Source organism: Trachemys scripta, chromosome 1 (assembly GCF_013100865.1).
Source record: "Trachemys scripta elegans isolate TJP31775 chromosome 1, CAS_Tse_1.0, whole genome shotgun sequence".
Taxonomy (NCBI): Eukaryota; Metazoa; Chordata; order Testudines; family Emydidae; genus Trachemys; species Trachemys scripta.
Window position 1 is genome coordinate 198754268 of NC_048298.1, and position 22941 is coordinate 198777208.

The 22941-nt window shown below is 41.9% G+C and overlaps 1 protein-coding gene across 1 annotated transcript in view; it reads right to left on the reverse strand.

Annotated features, from left to right (window-relative positions):
* Window positions 1-573: 573 nt before the first annotated feature.
* Window positions 574-22941, reverse strand: part of LANCL3 (LanC like 3) — a 44156-nt gene continuing 21788 nt past the window's right edge. The window contains exons 2-5 of the mRNA XM_034754589.1: window positions 9025-9148; window positions 8197-8394; window positions 5180-5387; window positions 574-3449 (exon numbers count right to left, since the gene is read on the reverse strand). Coding sequence (XP_034610480.1) covers window positions 3290-3449; window positions 5180-5387; window positions 8197-8394; window positions 9025-9148 — 690 coding nt within the window. The 3' untranslated portion in view covers window positions 574-3289. The remainder of the gene's footprint in view (window positions 3450-5179; window positions 5388-8196; window positions 8395-9024; window positions 9149-22941) is intronic.

Sequence of the window (22941 nt, forward strand, 5' to 3'; positions counted from 1 at the left end):
TACAGAATTAAAACAGCCCTGAGTCCAGATGATAGCAGAATCCAATTCTCTGTTTTAATTTAAGAAAAAAAAATATTTCCAAGATTGTTTTTCACAATAGAATAAAAAGCAATTAGAGGAGCTTTCTAAATACTGCAACATGGATATTATTACTTTTATATTTTAACTGCGTGAATACTATGTACAATATAAGTTTAGAATTAAATAATATAAGTAGGGCCCTACCAAATTCATGGTCATGAAAAACGCATCACAGAACATGAAATCTGGTCTCGCCCCCTGAAATCTGGTCTTTTGTGTACTTTTACCCTGTATTATACAGATTTAACGGGGGGAGACCAGTGTTTCTCAAATTGGGGGTTCTGACCCAAAAAGGAGTTGTGGGGGGGGGGGGGCAAGGTTATTTGGGGGGGGGGGCGCAGTATTGTCACCCTTACTTCTGCGCTGCCTTCAGAGCTGGGCGTCCAGAGATCGGTGGCTGCTGATTGACGGCCCAGCTCTGCAGGCAGCAGCATAGAAGTAAGGGTGGCAATACCATACCATACCATACCATGCCATCCTTACTTCTGCACTGGTGCTGGTGGTGGCTGTTGTCAAAGCTGGGCTCCCAGCTGGCAACCACCGCTCTCCAGCTGCCCAGCTCTGAAGGCAGTGCCACCACCAGCAACAGCACAGAAGCAAGAGTAGCAGTATCACAACTCCCCTACAATAACCTTGCAACCTCCCCAACTCCTTTTTGGGTCAGGACACCTACAATTACAACACAGTGGAATTTCAGTTTTAAATAGCTGAAATCATGAAATTTATGATTTTTAAAATCCTATGACCATGAAATTTACCAAAAGGGACTGTGAATTTGGTAGGGCCCTAAATATCAGGTTACAAGGATAAAACAGACAGGTCAAAAATTTCACCTTTCCTAAACACATTTAAAAAGGTCCAAATTCTGAAAAATCTGTTAGCCATCCAAAACACGGGGTGCAACCTAGAAAAAGATCCCAACTTCTCAGCTGAGTGATCGACTAGCAACAGTTCTGGGATGTTGGGCTGACCTCTAGTCTTGGGCACACATCTGAACATGCTGAGACAAATCCCATTCATATTACTTATCCTTGTTTTCCCACTGATTTCAGGTTTCAGCACAATAGGTACATACATGTGAGATGTATTGCCTCTGCACACAACAATGAAGCAAGTAATGATACACTTTGCATTTTGATAGTACTGTCCATTCTGACATTCCCTTTCCTCCAAGGATCCCAAAGTGCTTGACAGACTGATACAAAAATAGATTTCTTTATACACCACTGAAATGCATTACTCAAAATGCAGCTACTTCTGGGGTGAAATAACTACTTAATACTGCACCACACCACCATACAACAGGGGTCTGATTCTTCAGCCCTTACTCATCCAAGTCATCCCATTAAATAAATTCATGTGAAAGGGGCTTGTGGGAGTGAGTAAGGATTAATAACATATATAAGGGCTGCAGCGTCTGACTCCATTCTATAGCCTGATCCAAAGCCATAGAAGTCAATGGGAATCCTTAAAGGATCAGGCCCTAAGAAAAGCTGAATCTTTTCCAGGTAAAAACGCAAGGGGAATGGCAGATCAGCAGAGTACTGGGATAGGGTTATGCACGTGTCAGTTTGTACACGTGAAGCCATTGGGTGTAATTTTTGACCTATCAGCCTTCCCACTCTCCCCTTAAATTCAATCATATTACTGTATTCCAGTATAAAGAAATATATTGGTGTGATATATTGTAAATACAGGCATTTGCTGCTACAGTATTTTAACAAATCTATATTTGCATTTTGTTTAGGTCTCAAATAGAGTCTCTCTCTCTCTCTCTCTCTCTCTCTCTCTCTAAATAAAATACAATTTCTACCTATCCATGCTAGTGCAGTGTTACTGGACTGACCATAGATCTCAATAGCTACAAATCATTTGGGCATATACAATACCTTGTGTGGTACATTAACAACATTACTTTGTTAACCAGAGAAATAAGTGGCTTTAGTTTTAAACTTTTTATCAGCCTTCTCCTAAGCCCAGTATTTGGGGTTCCATCAAAGGTCTGCATACAATTTGTATCTCTAAAGTGTATCACCCCAATTCATCAGGAAATTATTTTGTCAATCACTTTGTCAATCTCCATATATATGCTACAGTTCAAATAATGGATTAAAGGCAGTTTTTTTGATGACTGACAATAAGAAATATTACCTAGTATCTGATACTGTGAGACTAGCATTTGACTTCTATACCCTTTCTATTTGCAGGTTGTTGTAGCCATGTTGGCCCCAGGATATTAGAGAGATGAGGTGGATGAGATAATATCTTTTATTGGACCAAGTTCTGTTGGTGAGAGACAAGTTTTTGAGCTTACACAGAGCTCTTCTTCAAGTCTGACCTGAAGTTGGTCTAATAAAAAACATTACCTCACCCACCTTGTTTCTCTAAGACCTTTGCTACAGAATTTAGTGATCCAAGTCTTCTACATGGCTTCTGTTGATCTTCTTCATGAAAGAAGAGATATTGATAAAAAGATGGAGTATTACTACTACCGTAAGGTGGTGATAGGGATTAGTGTTTCTTAGCACACACGCAGTTTTGAAACTCATGGTCAAATTTATGAATACATACATGAAACCCCACTGACTGCAATAGTAATGTGGTACATGTGCAATTAAAGACAGAATGTAGCTGTATAACTGCTATTATATGCATATGGCAATGAAAAGATTCCAAGATATAGGTACTTCTAGGAAAGGTAGTACTAGGAAATGTTTAATTAAGAAATCTCAGATTTTGCCTTTTCATACTTTATTGACCTGTCTGTGTCACCTACAAGAGCATAGATGTATAATGTCCTATTTTATGGGTCTCTTTTAAAACCCATTGGATTAATCATTTTATTTCCCTTGCATGTCCCTACTGTTCAGATTTCCATTTTGTTTTTCTATATAACCATCACGTTAAAGATTGTTAATGCCTCTTTCGCTCTCATTTGAATAATCAGAGGACATTACTTCAATTTTGAAAAACCACTTCATTCTCCCCTTTTATTTTTAAACTGTTAATTTTTTAAAAAAACACATACTTTCCTCATCAAACCCCACTATATTTAGGCTTTTTCCTGACCCCCCAGCAAAATTAAGGCTAGCATTAGTGGTACCACTGAATGTGGCTTATTTTGTAAATAGCCTCCCTTTACAGATAAGTGAAACTGCAGGTGCCCTGTGCATGGCTGTTCCAATGTGGCACTGGAGAACACCCTTCTCTAGACAAAGACACTGAAGAGCGGGAACTCGGCCTGGCTGGGCTGCAGCAAGTCAATCAGGAAACACACAGTCCCCGAGAAGCCTTCATACAGACTATATATGTTTTCTAATGCCCGGGAACCAGCCTTAAATTCTTCTGTAAATAAGAACTCTGCAAACCTAAGAAACAGTAAAGACAAAAAAAGAAGTCTTTAGTACCTCTCTCTTTATGCAACTCGCTTTGGTGCCATCTCTGTGTATCTGTTCATTTGTCATTAGAAGGCTTCATGTCAACACATTCAATAGGAAGAATATTAATACACCTCTACCCCAATATAACGCGACCCGATATAACACGAATTTGGATATAACGGTAAAGCAGTGCTCCAGGAGGGGCAGGGCTGCGCACTCAGGCGGATCAAAGCAAGTTCGATATAACACGGTTTCACCTATAACGCGGTAAGATTTTTTGGCTCCCGAGGACAGCATTATATCGGGGTAGAGGTGTAGTTTCACGTCTGCTAGTTATCTGACATTATCTGCAAATCTGTTTACACCTTTTTCCCCTCACCAAACTGAGGTCCATTTGATCAAGAACAGAAATGTTCCAATCTGTATTTATATATTTGACATGCTTGGTGCCCGTCTGAGATCTACAAGCTTTTTTGTGTCTCTGTATAACATTTATAAGTGTATAAATGGAAGGGTTTTTTTAAAAAGTGTTTTTATATTGGTCTTTGTTTCATCAGGACCCAGCAGGACACAGAGCAGCAATGCTTTCTGGATGGATGTGAAAAGCCCTGTATTACAGACATGATTAAGCAGGTGAAATACTCTCAAAATACTATAAGATGAGCAGCATTGAAAATAAGTCATTGTGATTCCGGAACCATTTCCTGTTTGCTAGGGAAAATGGAAACAAACATATCATCATTTAAAAGAGCTACAATACGTCAGAAAAAAATCTGAACTAAAAATAACTGCTCCCTGCTATAATTCTACATAGACCTCATCCCTTTTAAACCAGTATAAATAGGAAGTTGATGGAGTTACACTGATGTAAAACTGAGAGCAGAATGAGGCCTGTGTGTATGTGTAAAATATGTGGAGAAGCAAGATCCTGGCTTAGTTGCACTTCTATGTACTGACAGACAGTGTCACGTTGTGAAAACCAGAGAGAATCAATATAATGAAACCAGCAGTTCATTTCACTCAGCTGTGTAGCAAGAGCTAGAATTCTCAGGTATTTGTTCATAGGCTATGGAGATCTTCACTGCTGTATTTCTGAACAGGCCCAAACCCTGCTGGTAATGGCAAAAAGTCAATAACACGACACCTACTCAATAGTCTATGTTAGATGAGTTATGATCTTAGTCCCATACTTAGCGGGTGTGTATCCAAACCATATTTGGGGACTCTGAGTATTCAGAACTTCAGTGCCATCTAGAGCCATTCCTCTAGCCCTCACCCCCCATGGCAACCATAGGGGGAGGTACAAAAAGTCAATAAGTAGCATGGACCCTTTTGAGTTTAATCCCAGTAAAGGGTTGCGGAGTCCCACTACAAGCACCTCATCAGTTAATGTAATCAATTGTTCATGGCCCTATTTGGATGCAGACCCTAAAAAGAGGCTGGACTAGTCTGAGGAAGAAATAGGTTGTTAGAATGTAAAATCTGTTAGCATGTTCGGCTCTAGAGACAGAATGTCCCTGTTTAAATTGTTTTGTGTTCTGCTGGCTCTGGGCATTTTTAGTTCTGTTTTGGATGTTTAAAGATTTAAGCTACTTGAAGGAATTGTAGTCATAGACTATGCAAGGTTCTGAGAGTGTTCTTTGTATTTCACCAAACTCAATAATAATAATAAACTCCAAAGCCAAAGTGAGGTGTTGCTGAATTGTGAGAATACTAACCTTTGTGCTCTATAGATGTATTTAGAGTTCCCAGTAAGCCTATATAGGAGTAGGAACACATAGGCACTACCAGCCACTCCATGGCAAATTCCAGGTCCCTTCTTCAGCAGGCCCTTCTGCCATGTCAGTTCCCCACAGCGGATACAAGTGTCTAGATACTGGGGCTTCTTGGAAATCAGAAAAGCTTTAGCAAACAGGTATGCAATACCTAGGGAAACAGCAGAGAAATCAGTTTTGTTTTTATAAGTACAGTCCAGCTGGTATAATGTTATATGATCAATACATAATAATATGGATATTCTCATCTATGATATATATTCACCTGAGTGTACACACCACATATGTGAGGGTGGTAGCAGAGTCATGTGATAAGTTGCATTTATCATGCACCTTTAAAAGCCTCACATGCAGTCACCCCACTAGCTGATCTCATTCCAGGACTAACATTCCAAACTCCTGAGCAGCTTAAAACAGCAGCCACATTTTTGTGTTTAAATCAGCCAGCCACAAGACAAGACATTTTCTTCTCTCCCAAAGATGTGGAGTTCCCCCACCAAATCACATTGACCCAAGATCAAGGATGGGCAATAATTAGTCTTGCAACAATGACAGGTTTAAGACCCAGTAGTTCTCATTTCCACAGAGCTAGAAATGAGAACTAATCCCCTTTCCAATGGGACACATTGCACTTTATTCTAGCCCTGGCAGATCCTGAGATGCTGGCTGTCAGTAATGTCCTTTTTATGTATGAAAAAGCCAGTTTAAGTCATTTTTAGAGGGGGTTCAGTTTTATTAGTTATAATCTCCATGTGATCACTGTGCAGTTGGATTCACAGTAACTAAAAGACAGATGCTACATGAGAAGAGATACAAATACAATCTGAATTTTTAAAAAAATTCAAGTTCTCAAAAAAACTGTTAAAAATAGCTCTCAGTGACATATACAAACTATACAGTGGCGTGGTATTGAGTAATGGCTGCATTACTTATGATTGATGAAGTGCACAACATAGAGAACTCCCAGGGAAAGGAAAATCAGAATATTTAGAAGGCTCTAAAAATTATCTCAAATAACTTTCCATTAAACATCCCAATTTTAACTACTTGATATCTTGGTGCTCCGAGGGCTAAGAGTAAGTGCTGTATCCTACTGGAAAGCCCCTGTTTTCTAATGGTATAAGTCATCAAGCTCTAGCCCTGCTGTGTTGTGAGGTAGCAGACTATCAATCGGTCCCTGGGACAGGACCAAATACTGCCCAACCTGCACCACAAACTCGTATAATTTTGTGGGGAAATATTCGCCTTTGAGGAGGAAGCAAGAAACTTTCATCCAGTCGGCTGTTCCGTAATGAGAGATTGTGGCCGTTTGAAATTTCTTCATGGTTTGTAGCGTTAGAAGTACTGGCCGGGAGATGTGGGCAGAGGGCAGGTGAGCCTGCCAAAGGGGCCTCTGCCACACAGATATCACCAGCACACACACACAGTGGGCCAAACTCCCATTGGAGTCTAAATTTCTTTCTTTCCAAGAGAGAAATTAACTGAACAAAGCTGGTTTCACTTCCCTTCACCCACAGGGAAGGATCAGGAAAGAGGGACCTTCACTCCCTACACGTCAGGAAAAAGATAAAGTTTCGGCAGAATGCACAGTTAAGGGCTCTAATCATGTTGCACTGTTTGCAATTTGAAAAGAAGATATTTAAAATACATGGATCTCTGCTCCTGAACTTTGTTTAACAAAATGAATGGTACTGGAGCACTGTGTCAATTTTTGCTGCTATCTTCTAGGTTTAGGTTACAAAGCCAGTAAGAACAGTTAGCCACTATGTCCTGGTGGGAAGTAATTTCAATATATAACAGCACAAGCAAACACTGCTAAAGCAAGAGTGAGAGCCTCAACTGCAGTCAGCATGGAACTCAGACAGAAGCTTCCCCTCCTCCGCAGAGCTCTTAAATTTGGGGAAATTCCACAATTAACATTTTGCTAGTGCATACTCCTAGATCATAGACTTTAAGGCCAGAAGGGACCATCATCATCATCTAATCTGACCTCCTGCACATTGCAGGCCACAGAATCTCACCCACCTACTCCTGTAATAGACCCCTAATCTCTGGCTGAGTTACTGAAGTCCTAAAATCATGGTTCAAAGACTTCAAGTTACAGAGAATCCACCATTTACACTAGTGTAAAGCTGCAAGTGACCCGTGCCCCATGCTGCAGAGGAAGGTGAACACCCCCCACACACCCCCAGCCAGGTCTCCGCCAATTCTTTCCCAACCCCAAATACAGTGATCAGTTAGACCCTGAGCATGTGGGCAAGACCCACCAGGCAGATACCTGGGAAAGAATTCTCTAGAGCAACTCAGAGCCCTCCCCATGTAGGTGTTCCATCTCCAGCCATTGGACGTATTTGCTACTTCCCTTCCCATAAAAAAATCCTTAGGTCAGATCGGTGCATAAGTGTACAATAGCAATAAACAGAAATAGGCTATGTTTGAGGGGAAGAGGCAAAAAACTTTTCCCGGGCCACCCATAAATACTAAAAAGTCTGGTATTGGCTGTGCCCCTTTCAGTATACTAAGGCTACCTTCACCCTCCAGCCAACCAGGACTTGCCTTGTAACTCGTATATATCATGCACTGAAGTCCCTGCTATGCATGGGAGCAAGGACTTGGAATAGAGAAATCATACTTGGGCTTCTTGTATGAGAGTACAGGGCATTACAGCTGTCATCATCAGATGACATATTGTACTACTGGATTTTAATGGCTTTTGTAACAACATATTTGAAAGTACCTCAAAGTGTTTTGGGAACTTCCTTCATTGCCTGATCTTCCACCTACTTCAGTAATAAACAAAAAAGCTTAACTGAAAAAGGCATGAACAATTTTCCTGCTTGACATAAATGGTAAAATCAGTAAAATTTGACCTGACGTTATTTTCTCAATGGAATAATTTAGTGTGAAAAGCATGTAATTGGTAACATCTGGCTACTTCACAGCATCAATTTGAAAAGGACCTGGAGCTCCATGACACCAGTGCACAAGCTCATTCTCCCGCTCAATTGTCTCTCCCAGTTCAGGAGGCCAGTTGCTGTTCTGTTCTTGGTCCATAAGAAAGTCAATGCTCTGCCATACAAGCTCCTGATCTGCAGGCTGAAGGTACTCGTAATAGGACAGCAGCATCTGAAGGATGGATGAAAGACCATGGGCTGCACCTGTAAAGAATAGAAATGGTTAAAAGAAGAATTATTTTTGCTCACAGATCCATCACATTGCCTCTTTCTACTGGAATAATTTCTGTGTGATGCAGATGGGTGTTCTGTCTTGTTTTGACAGTTATAATATTGTGTTGAGTAAAGATTTGTTACCACTTACATCTTTCAGATTCCTAAATTTAAAGAAAAACTCAGTATGAATTCACTCATTCTCACTATAGAGTGGCAACATTTGAGAATAATGAAAATTAAAGCGCAGATAAAAGATGTCTCTACTGCATTTTACAAATACATAACAGCTGCAAACTCCTCGCTTCAAAGAGGCAAAGGCCCCAACTCAGTGAGGAGTCTCACAAAGTTTATGGATTTTTCCCTTATTACAAGTTTTTCTGCAGAAGGGAAATATTGGAGCCTAGTGGGAATATGCAGTGTATAACTAGCACTAATCACTGCATTCATTTTAGGTGGCCCAAATACAATATCTGTCCATTTACCTGTATGACCATTTGTTTGTTAGGAAAAGCAGACTGTACACATTGTTTGCCTGCCAATGTCTTGTTTCTAAGTGGTCTATTATCTTGGTGTCAAAGCAATGCCTGGGTTTCTAAGTGGTTGGTGTGTTCTACTCACCAAGGTATTCTGTTCCATAATAAGAGTACATGAGTGGGCATGGTTTCCTCTTCTTCACAGCATACTGCTTCCCAGATTCTAATATAGCCTGGCAAATTGATCTGATCTGTACTGGGGTCAACATCTAAGCAGAAAACACCAAAAGAGACAGATTGTTATAACAATTTTCCCTTTTAAAAGTTATACAGCTCCCTCTTTTTCATCCTGGCACATATATTAGAGCATTGCCTCTGTGTGCATGCTAGAATGTATGCTGTAATGTTATTAACAATAACAATCATTTATATAGTGTGGTAGGATTACACAACATGTCTCACATACCGGCCTAAATCCTGCTTCAACTAAGTCAGTGACAAAATTCCCATTGATTTCAATGGGATCAGAGTAAGGCCCAATGAAAGAGAGATGCTCTCTCTTCCACAGATTTTACAGTCTAAGTGAAATGTGATAAACAAGCAGAAGATGAGACACAAGACAACAGCTCAGGGAATGGAGAGTGTACAGTTACTAATGACAAGGAGAAAGGAGAGATTCTTAGAAAAAGTGGATTGTAAGGAGGAGCAAGGGGGCTTGGTGGATGAATGCTGACAGGCTGTTCCAGGCATAAGGAACAACATGTAAGGAGCTTTTAAGCAACATAACACAAGAAGAAAGGGAGAAGGTATTAAATTGGAGGAAGGCGCATTACATTTTCTTGTTTGTTTCATTTGTAGTAGAGGATTAAGTGTTGGTATAGGAGATACTTGGGTTAAGGCACATCCTATCACACAACATGTCTGGGTGCATACCTCTTATCTCAAGGCAACATTACTGAAAATAAAGTGGTTAGTGGTTGTACAGCTGGTTAGAGGGTAGCTGTTTGCAATGCTTTATCACCACAAACAGGTCAAAGCTGCCTTTGTGTTTATTGATTGGTAAATAATTGGATGATGGCCCACCTTACAGCATTAGAAGGAAAAGGTGGCTACCTATTAATTTGTTTCATAGGAGATGTACTTTTTCAAGAACAGACTTTGTATCTCAGTAGTCAATTAGGAATCTGTTTTACATTTTCTTAATTAGGGCTCTAATGATATGCACTTTCCTGTGTTCATTAGCAATTTCCTCTCTACCACTCACATCTGTTACTGGCTGACCTTCACTAAGGAAGCTGAGAGAGGTTCATTTCTAGGCATTTTAATTGCCTGAATCATTAATTCAGGTGTAGTCTGTAGGAAAAAAAGCATTTCACAAATAATCCTTTTTCCCTTTTGTGAAGCGAGAAATAGAAGAGAAAAGTGACATCAGGAGGCAGAGAAATAAAAAAGAAATGTAATGAATCCTGACAGGACTAGTAACAGAAATAAAAACTAATGATAACCTTACCATTGCTCCTTTCAAACAGTCTCAAATAAACTAGTTGTGCTATAGGACTTATAATGAGCTCTTCATTTTAAATAATGCTTTTTGAACTGTCAAGTACGCAGGCAATGTTCTTGAAAAGTTATACACCCTTGTTGGATGAGCAAAATGAGGCGAATGGAGTTGGTGTTATTTAGGCCTTAAGAGGAAGAAAACGGTTGGAAAATCTCTCTCTGTTACCTCACTTGTACCCAAATAAAGTGTTCTCTGCTACAAACTGCTCAAAGTGACTGTGATATTTGTACACCCCCTTGCACAACAGAACCCTGATAAGAGTTTTTTAGTGTTTCTGCAATACAAATGAATAAGGTTATTAATAATCATAGACTTCACTCATTTTTTGCTAGTGTCACCTTAGTCTAGTCACCTTAGGTTCACTGCATTTGCACCAATGGCTCTGAATTCTTTTCAGTTTTGTGATTATCATACAATCATAGAAATGGAGGGCTGGAAGAGACCTCAAGAGGTCATCTAGTCCAGCCCCCTGAAATGAGGCGGGACCAGGTATACATAAACCATCCCTGACAAGTGTTTGCCTAACCTGTTCTTAAAAACCTCCAACGACAGGGATTCCACAAACACCCTTAGAAGACCATTCTAGAGCTTAACTATGCTTATAGTTAGAAAGCTTTTTCTAATATCTCTAACCTAAATCTCTCTTACTATAGATTAAGCAGATTTCATCTTGTCCTGCCTTCAGTAGACACAGAGTACTCTTTGTAACAGCCATTAACATATTTGAAGATTATCAGCTCCTCCTCTCAGTCTTCTTTTCTCAAAACTAAATATGCCCAGGTTTTTTAACTTTTCCTCAGAGGTCAGGTTTTCTAAACCTCTTATCATTTTTGTTGCTCTCCTCCGGACTCTCCAATTTGTCCACATCTTTCTTAAACTGTCATGCCCAGAACTGTACACAGTACTCCAGCTGAGGCCTCACCAGTGCCATGTAGAGCAAGATAATTACCTCCCTGGTCTAACACCCTGATACTCTGGTTAAAATACCCCAAAATTATATGAGTCTTTTTCACAACTGCATCACACTGTTGACTCATGTTCAATTTGTAATCCACTATAACCCCCAGATGAGGAGTAGTCAATAGGTGGACCGCGGGCCCAATCTGGACTGCCAGACTCTTTTGAACGGACCCCAAAAATCTTTTAAATTTACTTATTATTGTTGGGTTTTATTATTATTTTCTCTGGAGTCTGGGCCTTCACCAAGAAATCTGGACTTTGACAAAAACTAATTGATTACCCCTGCCCCAGATCCTTTTCAGCAGTATTACTGCCTAGCCATGTATTCCCCATTTTGCAGCTGCTCATTTGATTTTTTTCTTCCTAAGTGAAGTACTTTGCACTCGGCTTTACTGAATTTCATCTTGTTTATTTCAGATCAATTCTCCAATTTGTCAAGGTCGTTTTGAATTCTAATCCTGTCCTCCAAAGTGCTTACAACCCCTCCCAGCTTGGCATCATCTGCAAATTTCATAAGCATACTCTCCACTGCATTATCCATGTCATGAATGAAAATATTGAATAGTAATGGACCCAGAACTGACCCCTGTGGAGCCCATTGGATATGTCCTCCAAATTCAACAGTAAACCATTGATAACTACTCTTAGTTTCAGTTAGGCTTGTGTTAAGAATCCTAAACAATTTTTCTTTTGAAAAGACATATGAATTAGGGGCTTGTCCTCAGATCCTCCATCACAGTGTCTTTAAAAAAACAAAAAGAAACAAAAAAACAGTGTCATTTAATCCTGGACCTCAAACACAACCATATGATCATTGCATGGTATTATTACAGGGCAGAATTAAGCATGCTTGGGTTATTTAATGTGCATTTCCATAAACACACTTGGATTTCTTTTAAATTTAATCTCGACTCACAGTTGCCTGGGAAAATGACATCTCTGTAATGTTTTTATCCTAAATTATTGATATATGCTCTCAATCTTAACTCCATTTTAATATTTTTTTTCCTGGAAATTACTGTAGTATTGCATTTTATTTGTGATTTTCCTTTGAGCCATCAAAAAAATAGACAGAAGCACCAACTGCAAATTGTTAGGAAGGATAAACTGTATACCAATTCCAACCAACTCCAAACCATCTGTGAGATGTTTGATGATGAAAAAAATAAGGCCAGTAGAGAAATGCTCTGGTAATCCATACAAATCCTTGTCTTTGAGGTAGTTGTAATTCTGGTAAACTGTTTTTCCCAGGCCACTTCAAAGGCTGTCAGATTTAATACACATTGGTCATTCAGTAGGTGGCATTATTCCCTTTAAGGCAATAGCTGAATGGCAGTGAGAAGCATTGCACTTCTGCAAGTGCTATTTTTCAGATTAGATTTATGTGGATATAAAAAGTTCTATGGGATCTTTAATAACCGTAGACGTGTTAATCTTAATATCCTCATTACATTTCAATGCAGATCATTACAATCTGCCTGCCTACGTTTTCCCTGCAATTTCAGTTGAGTAGGAAAGGCTTTTTTTCTCTTCTGAAACGTTGAGTAATGTTGCTGGGTGGTGTTAAACAGCTACTGTTTTCTGGTGATGGATGAAGTGATCTCCTAGCGCTCTTACTTTCTCAATCACCCTTAAATACACCATTTAAGGACTTAACTACGCTAGGTCCATAGTCTCTCCATTTGTCTATTTTGTCAGTCCAGAGTACCTGTCTCCTTTCATGAAGACACCCCCTGTGTTTAGCAACAGGTTCCCAACTAATTTAACCCAAGCATCTCATTCAGTAAATAAATAAAACCCTACTAAAAAACCCACTGGGAATTGTTTGGTCTATAATGACCATTTAACCCTTCTGGCTGTTCATTACCAGATGGTATATTTGCTCATCCTTTTCAGGTTGGACACCCTTTATTCAAAGTCAAACATTTTCATGGTTCCCTTATATATTTACCATAAAAGAGTAAAAAAAAAAAAAAAAAGTATCAGTGAGGACAATGTTAAGCTTATCTCATTTGTGTGTGTGTGTGTGTGCGCGCTTGCACGCATGCGCGCGCATAGAGGTTGATAGAGAATACTTACCTTGAAGGGTAAAGGTGTGTGGGGAGTGGGGGAGAGAGATTTGCTTTGCTTAAGATTGTAATACATTTTTCAACAACTCATGACCTTTATGACTGCATTTGGGGGTTCTGATTCCCCCCTTGAGAAACACTACTATATAGTACTGTGTACCATACAAGCTGCCTGATTTGTTTTGTTACAACTATATTGTTGTACTGCATTGTGTACATCTATGACAAAAAGTACTATGTAAGTGCCAAGTATTATTATTTAATAATTTGTGTGATCATAGTTCTAGAATAGTGATTTTCAACCTGTGGTTCATGGGCCATTAGGTGTTTTCAGACTATGTCTAAGATTTTCAAAGGGGTTTGCACCTCATTCAAAAATTTTTAGGGGTCTGCAAATGAAAAAAGGTTGAAAACCACTGTTCTAGAATGTAACATTTATATTTATTGCATTATACTGGAAGCCTTGTTTTATGCATGTAAAAGTTACTGGCTATAGACTTAACAGATCAGATTTCTCCCTGATGTTACTCTAATAAAGGATCTAAATGATTTCAACCATATATTTCTTGAAATATTTTATAACAATGTCAAAAATAGCAATTGAAATTTGTGCTGTACTATCAAAAGGCTTTGTTTTGAAATCTCATAATGAAGTATTCTGAACACCCAGCAGAAGGAGCTTTTGAAGCAGCTATCCCATGCACAATAGCTGTAAAATGAAGAACATTTTTGTATTAAGGAGGCCAGCTGACTCCAGCATAAAGATGAGCTGGGGCCAGCCCAGTAGTCTAATGACAGTGTGCTGCATTGCAGGACACCAAAATTCAGTTCTCAAGCCTCGTAAGCCCTGTCTCTTACTGCCAGGCCAGCAGCAGCTGTGAATGTTTCACGAACCTTTTCATGGAATGTACTGCTCACTCTTTTGTCTTTCAGGTGTCCCAAAACAGAAGCCATAATTGAAAGGGTGTGAGATGTGGGCTCTCCAAGGAAACCAGAGGCCTCCTGTCTGGATTGGAAGGCTTCACGGTTACAGAGATGGCAAGGGCCTAATTCTCCACAATGTTACTTCCGTTTGATTAGCATACAACTATTTTAATGCAGTAGAAGTATTTTACTATCTGCATCCCTTCCAAAACAGTGGCAAGCACATCACATTTTTGACACCATTCCCAGAAGTACTGATGCTCAAGTGATACCGTCTAGAATGGCACTGCACTGTTGCTAATGCAGATTGGCTGATGCTGTAACATCACTAAGAAGAGAAAGGCAGAACACGCAAACTGATAACAGACAAAGAGAGGGAGAGGCAAAACAACAAGAAAGCCAAGCAATAGCCTATGAGCACAGTATGACCCTGGAAAAAGCTAGAGAGAGAGTTTCTGGGTCTGCACGCTCAGATACTGCTCCTTTTGTTCTTGATTTCTCCTGTATTCAGAGAAGCAGAACTTTGTGCATTTCTTGTAAATAAACAAGATTGCATCAAAGAGAGTAACAGACTATCAATTTCTATTTCTATCTGGAAAATCTCCAGATCCCCACAATTTGACTAGCTGCTTAGGTTGAAAAGGGGCAACATTACTTTTTTCTTTAAAAAAATGTCAGATCCCTTTTTTCTTTTCTTCTGACTCACGTCCCTTGCCTTGGCAACAATACAACAACAAGAGGGCCACTCTCTTTTATGAGGGTATGTCTACACTACGAAATTAGTTCGAATTTATAGAAGCCGCTTTTATTGAAATCGGCTGTATACAGCCGATTGTGTGTGTCCACACAATAAAATGCTCTAGGTGCTCTAGTCGGCGGACCGCGTCCACAGAACAAGGCTAGCGTCGACTTCCGGAGCATTGCACTATGGGTAGCTATCCCACAGCTATCCCACAGTTCCCGCAGTCTCCGCCGCCCCTTTGAATTCTGGGTTGAGATCCCAATGCCCGGATGATGCAAAACAGTGTCGCGGGCGGTTCTGGGTACATGTCGTCAGGCCCCTCCCTCCCCCGTCACAGCAACGGCAGACAATAGATTCGCGCCTTTTTACCTGGGTTACCTGTGCAGACAACATGGAGCCCGCTCAGCTCAGCTGAGCTCACCGTCACCATATGTTCTCTGGGTGCCGGCAGACGTGGGACTGCATTGCTACACAGCAGCAGCTGCTAACTGCCTTTTGGCGGTAGACGGTGCAGTAGACTGGTAGCCTTCATCGGCGATCTGGGTGCTGGCAGCCGTGGGGCTTGCCTTTTGGCAGTAAATGGTGTATTACGACTGTTATCCGTCCTATTACAAGTCGGGTCATCGTACGTTAGCAGAGTCTTTCCTGAGCAGCCGATTGTGCAATAGGCCTGAAGACCATCGTCATACACCGCCCCGTATTTGCTGCCAAGCACCCAGAAAGAGCCCCGTATTTGCTGCCAAGCACCCAGAAAGATGCCGAGGGCTATCAGTCACGCTGCACCGTCGTCTTAAGATGTAAAAAATAGATTTGCTCTGTATTCATTTGCTTCCCCCTCCCTCCGTCAAATCAACGGCCTGCTAAACCCAGGGTTTTCAGTTTAATCTTTGGGGGGGGGACCATTCTGTGTGACAGTTGTTTGTGTCTCTCCCTGATGCACAGCCACCGTTCTTGATTTTAATTCCCCGTGCCTGTACGCCATGTCGTCACTCGGCCCCCCTCCCTCCTTCCCCTAGGCCGTCAGATACTACGTTTGCACCACAGCTCGAGCCGAGAAGCGGTTCGCGCCTTTTCTTTGAATTCTGGGTTGAGATCCCNCCCCTTAATAAAATCACCCCATTTCAACCAGGAGAGCTTTCTGGAGATGTCCCTGGAGGATTTCCGCTCCATCCCCATACACGTTAACAGACTTTTCCAGTAGATGTACTGGCCGCGATTGCCAGGGCAAAGTAATCATTAAACACACTTGCTTTTTTTTTTGTAATGTTTACAAATATTTACAAAGTTACACTCACCAGAGGTCTCCTGTGTGCCCTGAGGGTCTTGGGTGAGTTCGGGGGTTACTGGTTCCAGGTCCAGGGTCACAAACATATCCTGGCTGTTGGGGAAACCGGTTTCTCCGCTTCCTTGCTGCTGTGAGCTACCTACAGTACCTCCATCGTCATCTTCCTCGTTCCCCGAACCGTCTTCCCTGTGTGTTTCTCCAGTGAGAGAGTCATAGCACACGGTTGGGGTAGTGGTGGCTGCACCCCCTAGGATGGCATGCAGCTCCGCGTAGTAGCGGCAAGTTTGTGGCTCTGCCCCGGACCTTCCGTTTGCTTCTCTGGCTTTGTGGTAAGCTTGCCGTAGCTCCTTAATTTTCACGTGGCACTGCTGTGTGTCCCTGTTATGGCCTCGGTCCTTCATGGCCTTGGAGATCTTTTCTAATACTTTTCCATTTCTTTTACTGCTACGGAGTTCAGCTATCACTGCTTCATCTCCCCATATGGCGAGCAGATCTCGTACCTCCCGTTCGGTCCATGCTGGAGCTCTTTTGCGATCCTGGGAGGACTCCATGACGGTTACCTGTGCTGATGAGCTCTGCGTGGTCACCTGTGCTCTCCACGCTGGGCAAACAGGAAATTAAATTCAAACCTTCGCGGGTCTTTTCCTGTCTACCTGGTCAGTGCATCTGAGTTGAGAGTGCTGTCCAGAGCGGTCACAATGAAGCACTGTGGGATAGCTCCCGGAGGCCAATAACGTCGAATTCCGTCCACACTACCCCAATTCCGACCCGCAAAGGCCGGTTTTATCGCTAATCCCCTCGTCGGAGGTGGTGTAAAGAAACCGGTTTAAAGGACCCTTTAAATCGAAAGAAAGGGCTTCGTTGTGTGGACGTGTCCAGGCTTAATTCGGTTTAACGCTGCTAAAGTCGACCTAAACCCGTAGTGTAGACCAGGCCTCAGACACTAATCGTGATTCCAACCTGAAACCACAGGCTGCACTTTATCCCTGGTGAGGGAACCAGATAATTGCTGAGAAAGACAGTCCAACACTCTCATAACTGCTAGCGTGCTATAATAGCGTATCTCACTTGCCTGGGGCAAAGAGCACCAAAGTCATCAACTTCTGCACTCAAACTTGCCTTTTAAAGAAAAACAAAAAGTAAATTTCTAGGATCTAGGGCTGCAAACAAAGCCTTAAAAACATGAAAGGAGCATAACTAATGCCATGGCTACCAGGCAGTGTGAGAGCAGTGAGTTGGGCCTATAGGGATGGCCTCCATCCATTTACTCTGCCTCAGAGTTCAACACTTGAGCAAGTAAAGAAAAAATTACGGTCACCTTGCTTCAAACTCCCCTTATCCTGGATCATCTGAAGGGAGAGAGAACAAACATCAGTGGCTCCTCCTGCCTCCCCTCTCCTAGGCCATTCCGTTCCTCACACAGTCCTCCACTTAGACAAAGGCCAGACCCAGAATACTCTTGTTCTACTGCCCCGCAACTTCCTCCTATGGCTGCCTGTAGCCACCCAGCTCTAACAATGCACTCCCTAAACAGAAGGTCCCAGCAGCTCCAGCTTCGCTTCCTAACCAAGGGAAGTGGCAAAGCATAGCTCCCAGTTCTTCCACTGGGACTGGGAAATGATGCTGCAAATGGAGCAGCCCGGAGGTGTGAGGTGCCTCTGGGCTCTGGAGTTGGCTTCTATCTGTCACCCCCCGATGCTATAGGCTTTAATTAATTGGGGCTGTGTAATCTCAGACTAACAATCTCAAATACCATCCCTACCCAGTGTTTTTCCTGCAGAAAATGTTACCACAGAGCACTGATCAGCAATATAATCCAGAGCTCAATTTTAACTACATATGGTTGAGAATGCTCCCAAATTAAAATATTCTGGAATGGATGAAAGAGCATGTTTAAAAATAGCAAGCATGTAAGATTTGCAAATTAACAGAGACACAGCTATAGCCTTGTGTAGCGGGGCAGTCACCCCACTCCGGCCCTGAAAGGGTTAAAAGCCAGCCCTTGGAGAGGGCTGGGGCTGAGAGCCAATCAGAGAAGGCTGAGAGGCAGCCAATCAGGGCCAGGCTAGGCCCTATAAAAGGGCTGCAGGGCCAGATGGCAGTCAGTCTCTTTCCAGCTTTGGAGAGAGATGGACCTGGCTGCCTGAAAGAAAAAAAGGTACCCTCGACAGAGCAGTGCTGGGGAAGGGGCAGGCTGAGCTGGGGAGCTCAGCCCTGGCTACCTCCCAGGCTGAGGCCTGGCAGGAAGGCCTAAGGAGGTTCTGCAGCTACAGGAAAAGGCAGCAGATCCAACCCCCTAGCCAATGATGAGTGGCCAGTTTGCTTCTGAGTAAAGGGGCTAGATGAAGACTGGGAGTAGCCACTGAGGGAAGGTGGATATAGGGGGGTTGGGGCCAGAGCCTGAGCCCTTTAAATTGCTGCTGGAGCCCTGGGCAGTGCGGATGGGCTGGCTGGGGGATGCTGACCCCCATCCCTGCCCCTTCCACCTGAGGCCCTGCCCCTTCTGGGAGTGGGTCGGGGGAGAGGCAGAGCCAGCACCCATCCCGGTAAGAGTTCAATTTTATTTTCAGCCCTGCTCAGCATCTCACAGGACCAGGTCCAATGAGATATAAATATATGGTGTTTGGTTATGTAGAGTATAAATGTTTTCAGAGAAATTTTCATACAAAGAAGAATGTAAGCTTCTGTAAAGGAACTGCCCTAGACTGCTGACTATTTCACAAACACACACTTAAATTCAAAGGTATCACTAAATAAAGTATAACAGTAAAATTAGGCATTGGAAAATTGTTGTCAAGCAACAGGAACAAAAGAGGAAGTAGAATATATTCTATCATGTGTACATGCATTTGATCTCTAAGGGATTTAACATAGAATTCTAGCTATCTATTAGACAAATGATAATGCTCTGAACATTCTTCCAAGATGACATTTGGTTGGGAAAAGCAATGGGACAAAATATGGTGTACTCTTTTCATATGCCTGATTTGTAGCATACTTTTCATCTTTTCTGGACTGTCTTTTATTTCCCTGGAGAGATGAGAAGGAAAAAACAAGTGAACATATTAAACCTATGAGATAAGCAGCTCTTTAATTTTTTGTCATACTCAAATACATAAGTGCTTGAAGTAGGGGTGCTGCTGCACGCTCTGGCTTGAAGTGGTTTCCATTATATACAGGGTGGTTCAATGGCTCGCAGGATCCTCACTATACAAATTGTTCCAGCACCTCTGCTCAAGTACACCTACATTTTCCAACAACAAACAGGATGCTATTGTTAAATGCAAATGTAAAGAAAACAGCAACAGACCATATGCTAGCAGATGGTAAATTACCATGGTATTGTGAATTGCCAACTTAACACCGAACAGGGGAGGATGGCGGGGTTGTTTTATGAGGTTATCCAATGTGGTAGTCTTTTGCGCTCTAAGGAGTTACACTTAAGCAGGATTTTAAAAAATAGCCACATAATTGAAAGGACTTCACCTTCAGCATTTGTCAGCTTGTGAACTAAAGAGAACGCTTTAAACAGACAACAGTAGTGTTGTGTTAGAACTACTAAACAAAACCAAATGAAAAGATAATTTCTGAAGATAAAGCTCCAAGATAAAGAGCAGTAATAACACACTCTAAAGATAAAATCCCCACTAGAGATCATTTTTAAATCAAGGTAGTTTTTAGGATGACTTGTTAGCAGATTACATACTTGCTTTTTCAAATGTAATTGATGGAATCTGATTTACTCCATCTCTGCAGAGAAATACAGGGAAGAGCTATTAAAGTCCTAGGAATTTCACTATTTACCCAACAAAAAGTTTAATTTATTCCAGATACATGGACAATAATAATTCAAACATCTATATTTCTCAGAGCACATAGGTATATATGAATGTGTTTTTGTACAGTACTGCACTGATCACTACGGTATCTAAGTGCCTGCTGAAATATTCTATAAAAAATTTACAATAATCCAATTTACTGAACATAGTTCCAGCTTATCGTATACATCAACTTTATACAGCAATTGTGTATGTCATTAAGCTTTGCCCATCATTTTTCCTCATAACAACTATGGTAGTTCAAAAGGGGACAAACAGAGGGACAATTTTAGAAAGGATTAAGTTGGAAGAAAATAAAGTGACATAATGAATACGATAGGTGAGGAGTGCTAAAGGTTTTGTTGATACTTCTTTAGGAATATCTGCTTAATATACTCATGGCTCAACTAATAGCATTATTTGGGGAAGATACTGCACCCCGTACAATCTCTATTCATAGGTCAATTTAGACTGATAATACTGACCAAAATTAGGGATTTGGAGCCAACACCTGGTTTCATTAGAGTCAATGTCAAAACTCTCAGTGACTTTAACTGGATCAGGATTTGGTCCCTTAGTGCTGGCAAACACTATGTAACCTACTTCAGCATTTATGTTAAAAAACATTCACACTGCAACTCTTCATAGGAACATACACACCTGCTGCAAAAATATTTCAACTCCACAGGCCAGATTCTGACCTTGCAAACGCTTTGTAAATCTGGAGTAACTCCACTGGCTCCTATGAGTTGACAAATAATTTGCTTGGTAATCTCCAAAGTGAAACTTCTTTAACCAAATTAACAAAATAGAGTTACTATTCAATTCAATCATTTGATCCTTCTAAATTTCTGCAATTCTATGTCTTGCCATTGGGAATTTAGCCAAACTCTCCTTAATCTCAATGGAAGTTGTGGAGTTAAATCTCCCAATCAGCTCTGAAAGATCTCAACCCAAGGTTTTGGAATGAATGTAAACCCTTGTGCCTCCGTGCATAAGACAGTCTCTCTAAGGCCTGGTCTACATTATGAGGTTAGGTTGAATTTAGCCGCATTAGGTCGATTTTATAAGGAATGCGTCTACGCAACCAATCCCGTTCTGCTGACCTAAAGGGCTCTTAAAATCGACTGCTGTACTCTTCCCCGATGAGGGGAGTAGTGCTAAAATCGACCTTCCTGGTCGCAGCACTGTGCAATTTGATGGCATTGGCCTCCAGGAGCTATCCCAGAGTGCTCCAATGTGAACTCTCTGGACAGCACTTTAAACGCCGATGCACTAGCCAGGTACACAGGAAAAGCACCAGGAACTTTAGAATTTCATTTCTTGTTTGGTCAGTGTGGCGAGCTCAGCAGAACAGGTGACCATGCAGTCCCAGAATCGCAAATGAGATCCAGCATGGAGCTGTTACCTGGGGTTCTTTCAACCCAAAACTCTTGGTGACTTTACTCTGTGCGAGGAGGTGTCATGAAATAAATCAGGGGAGACACAGCCATCTGACTGATAGATGGTTGGCACAAACAGGACAACACAAGAGTGCTTTCACTTAAAGCGAAACTTTACTAGTCTCAAGCACTTACACACGTCCGCAACAGCATTAGTAAAACACCCCCAAGCCTTGATAATTCCCAAAGCTGAGTGTGGCTCTCGAGTGGCACAGTGGCAGCCCGTCTGCCGGTGGGGAACACAAGATGTATCCAGAGGGACAGACCAGTCCCAAAGAGTCCCCCCACAAAGGAGTCCCCCTATCTCAAGCTTTTTCCCCTTATTTATACATTAGTAATACAATGACATGTCCCTTACAGAAACCTTGTTAAGTAAGCAGTTTTAATGATTGAGCAAGAGGTTCCTTCTGATTATTGATTAACCAGGTGTGGATTTTTCCAGAGCCTGCATCCTTGAGACCTCAATAGACATTCCTGGGGCATATCCTACTCTTTTAAAATGCATGTATCAGCAACTTCAACACAATTCTTATCAGGAAGGATGTGGGGTCAAGCTGCCCTTTCTGTGGCACCCCAAAACCCCCTCCCGCCTTGGTTAAGACTTGCTTTTAACAGCTTGCTGACTAGGCTGTCTTTAACAATAAGCCATAGTGGTTTCAGGCACTTTACTAGTTTGCCAAAGTCTCCCCGTACAGAGCGGACAGGAGACACTGGATCTGACTTCTGGATAGGAAGAAGAATCTGTGCAAGCAGAACTCCGATCCAGTAGAAGAAATGCTGATATATATGCCAAAATCGCACAGGGCATGGTGGACAGAGGCTATACCAGGGACACACAGCAGTGCCACATGAAAATTAAGGAACTCAGGCAAGCCTACCAAAAGACAAAGGAGGCAAACAGTCACTCAGGGTCAGAGCCCCAGACATGCTGCTTCTATGATCAGTTGCATGCCAGTGGTACGGTGGGACCCTACCACTCCCCACCACTGTCCGTGGACACCTGCAAGTTGGCAGCCTCATGCAACACGGAGGAAGATTTTGTGAATGAGGAAGAGGAGGAGGAGGAGAATGCGCAGCAGGCAAGCATAGAATCCATTCTCCCCGGCAGCCAGGACCTTTTCCTCACCCTGGAGCCAATACCCTCCCAGGGCGAATTGTTCCCAGCCCTGAAGGTGAAGAAAGCACTTCTGGTGAGTGCACATTTGTAACTACACTACAGGGGTTAAAAGCAATTGTGTTTAATGTTTGATTTACCCTAAAC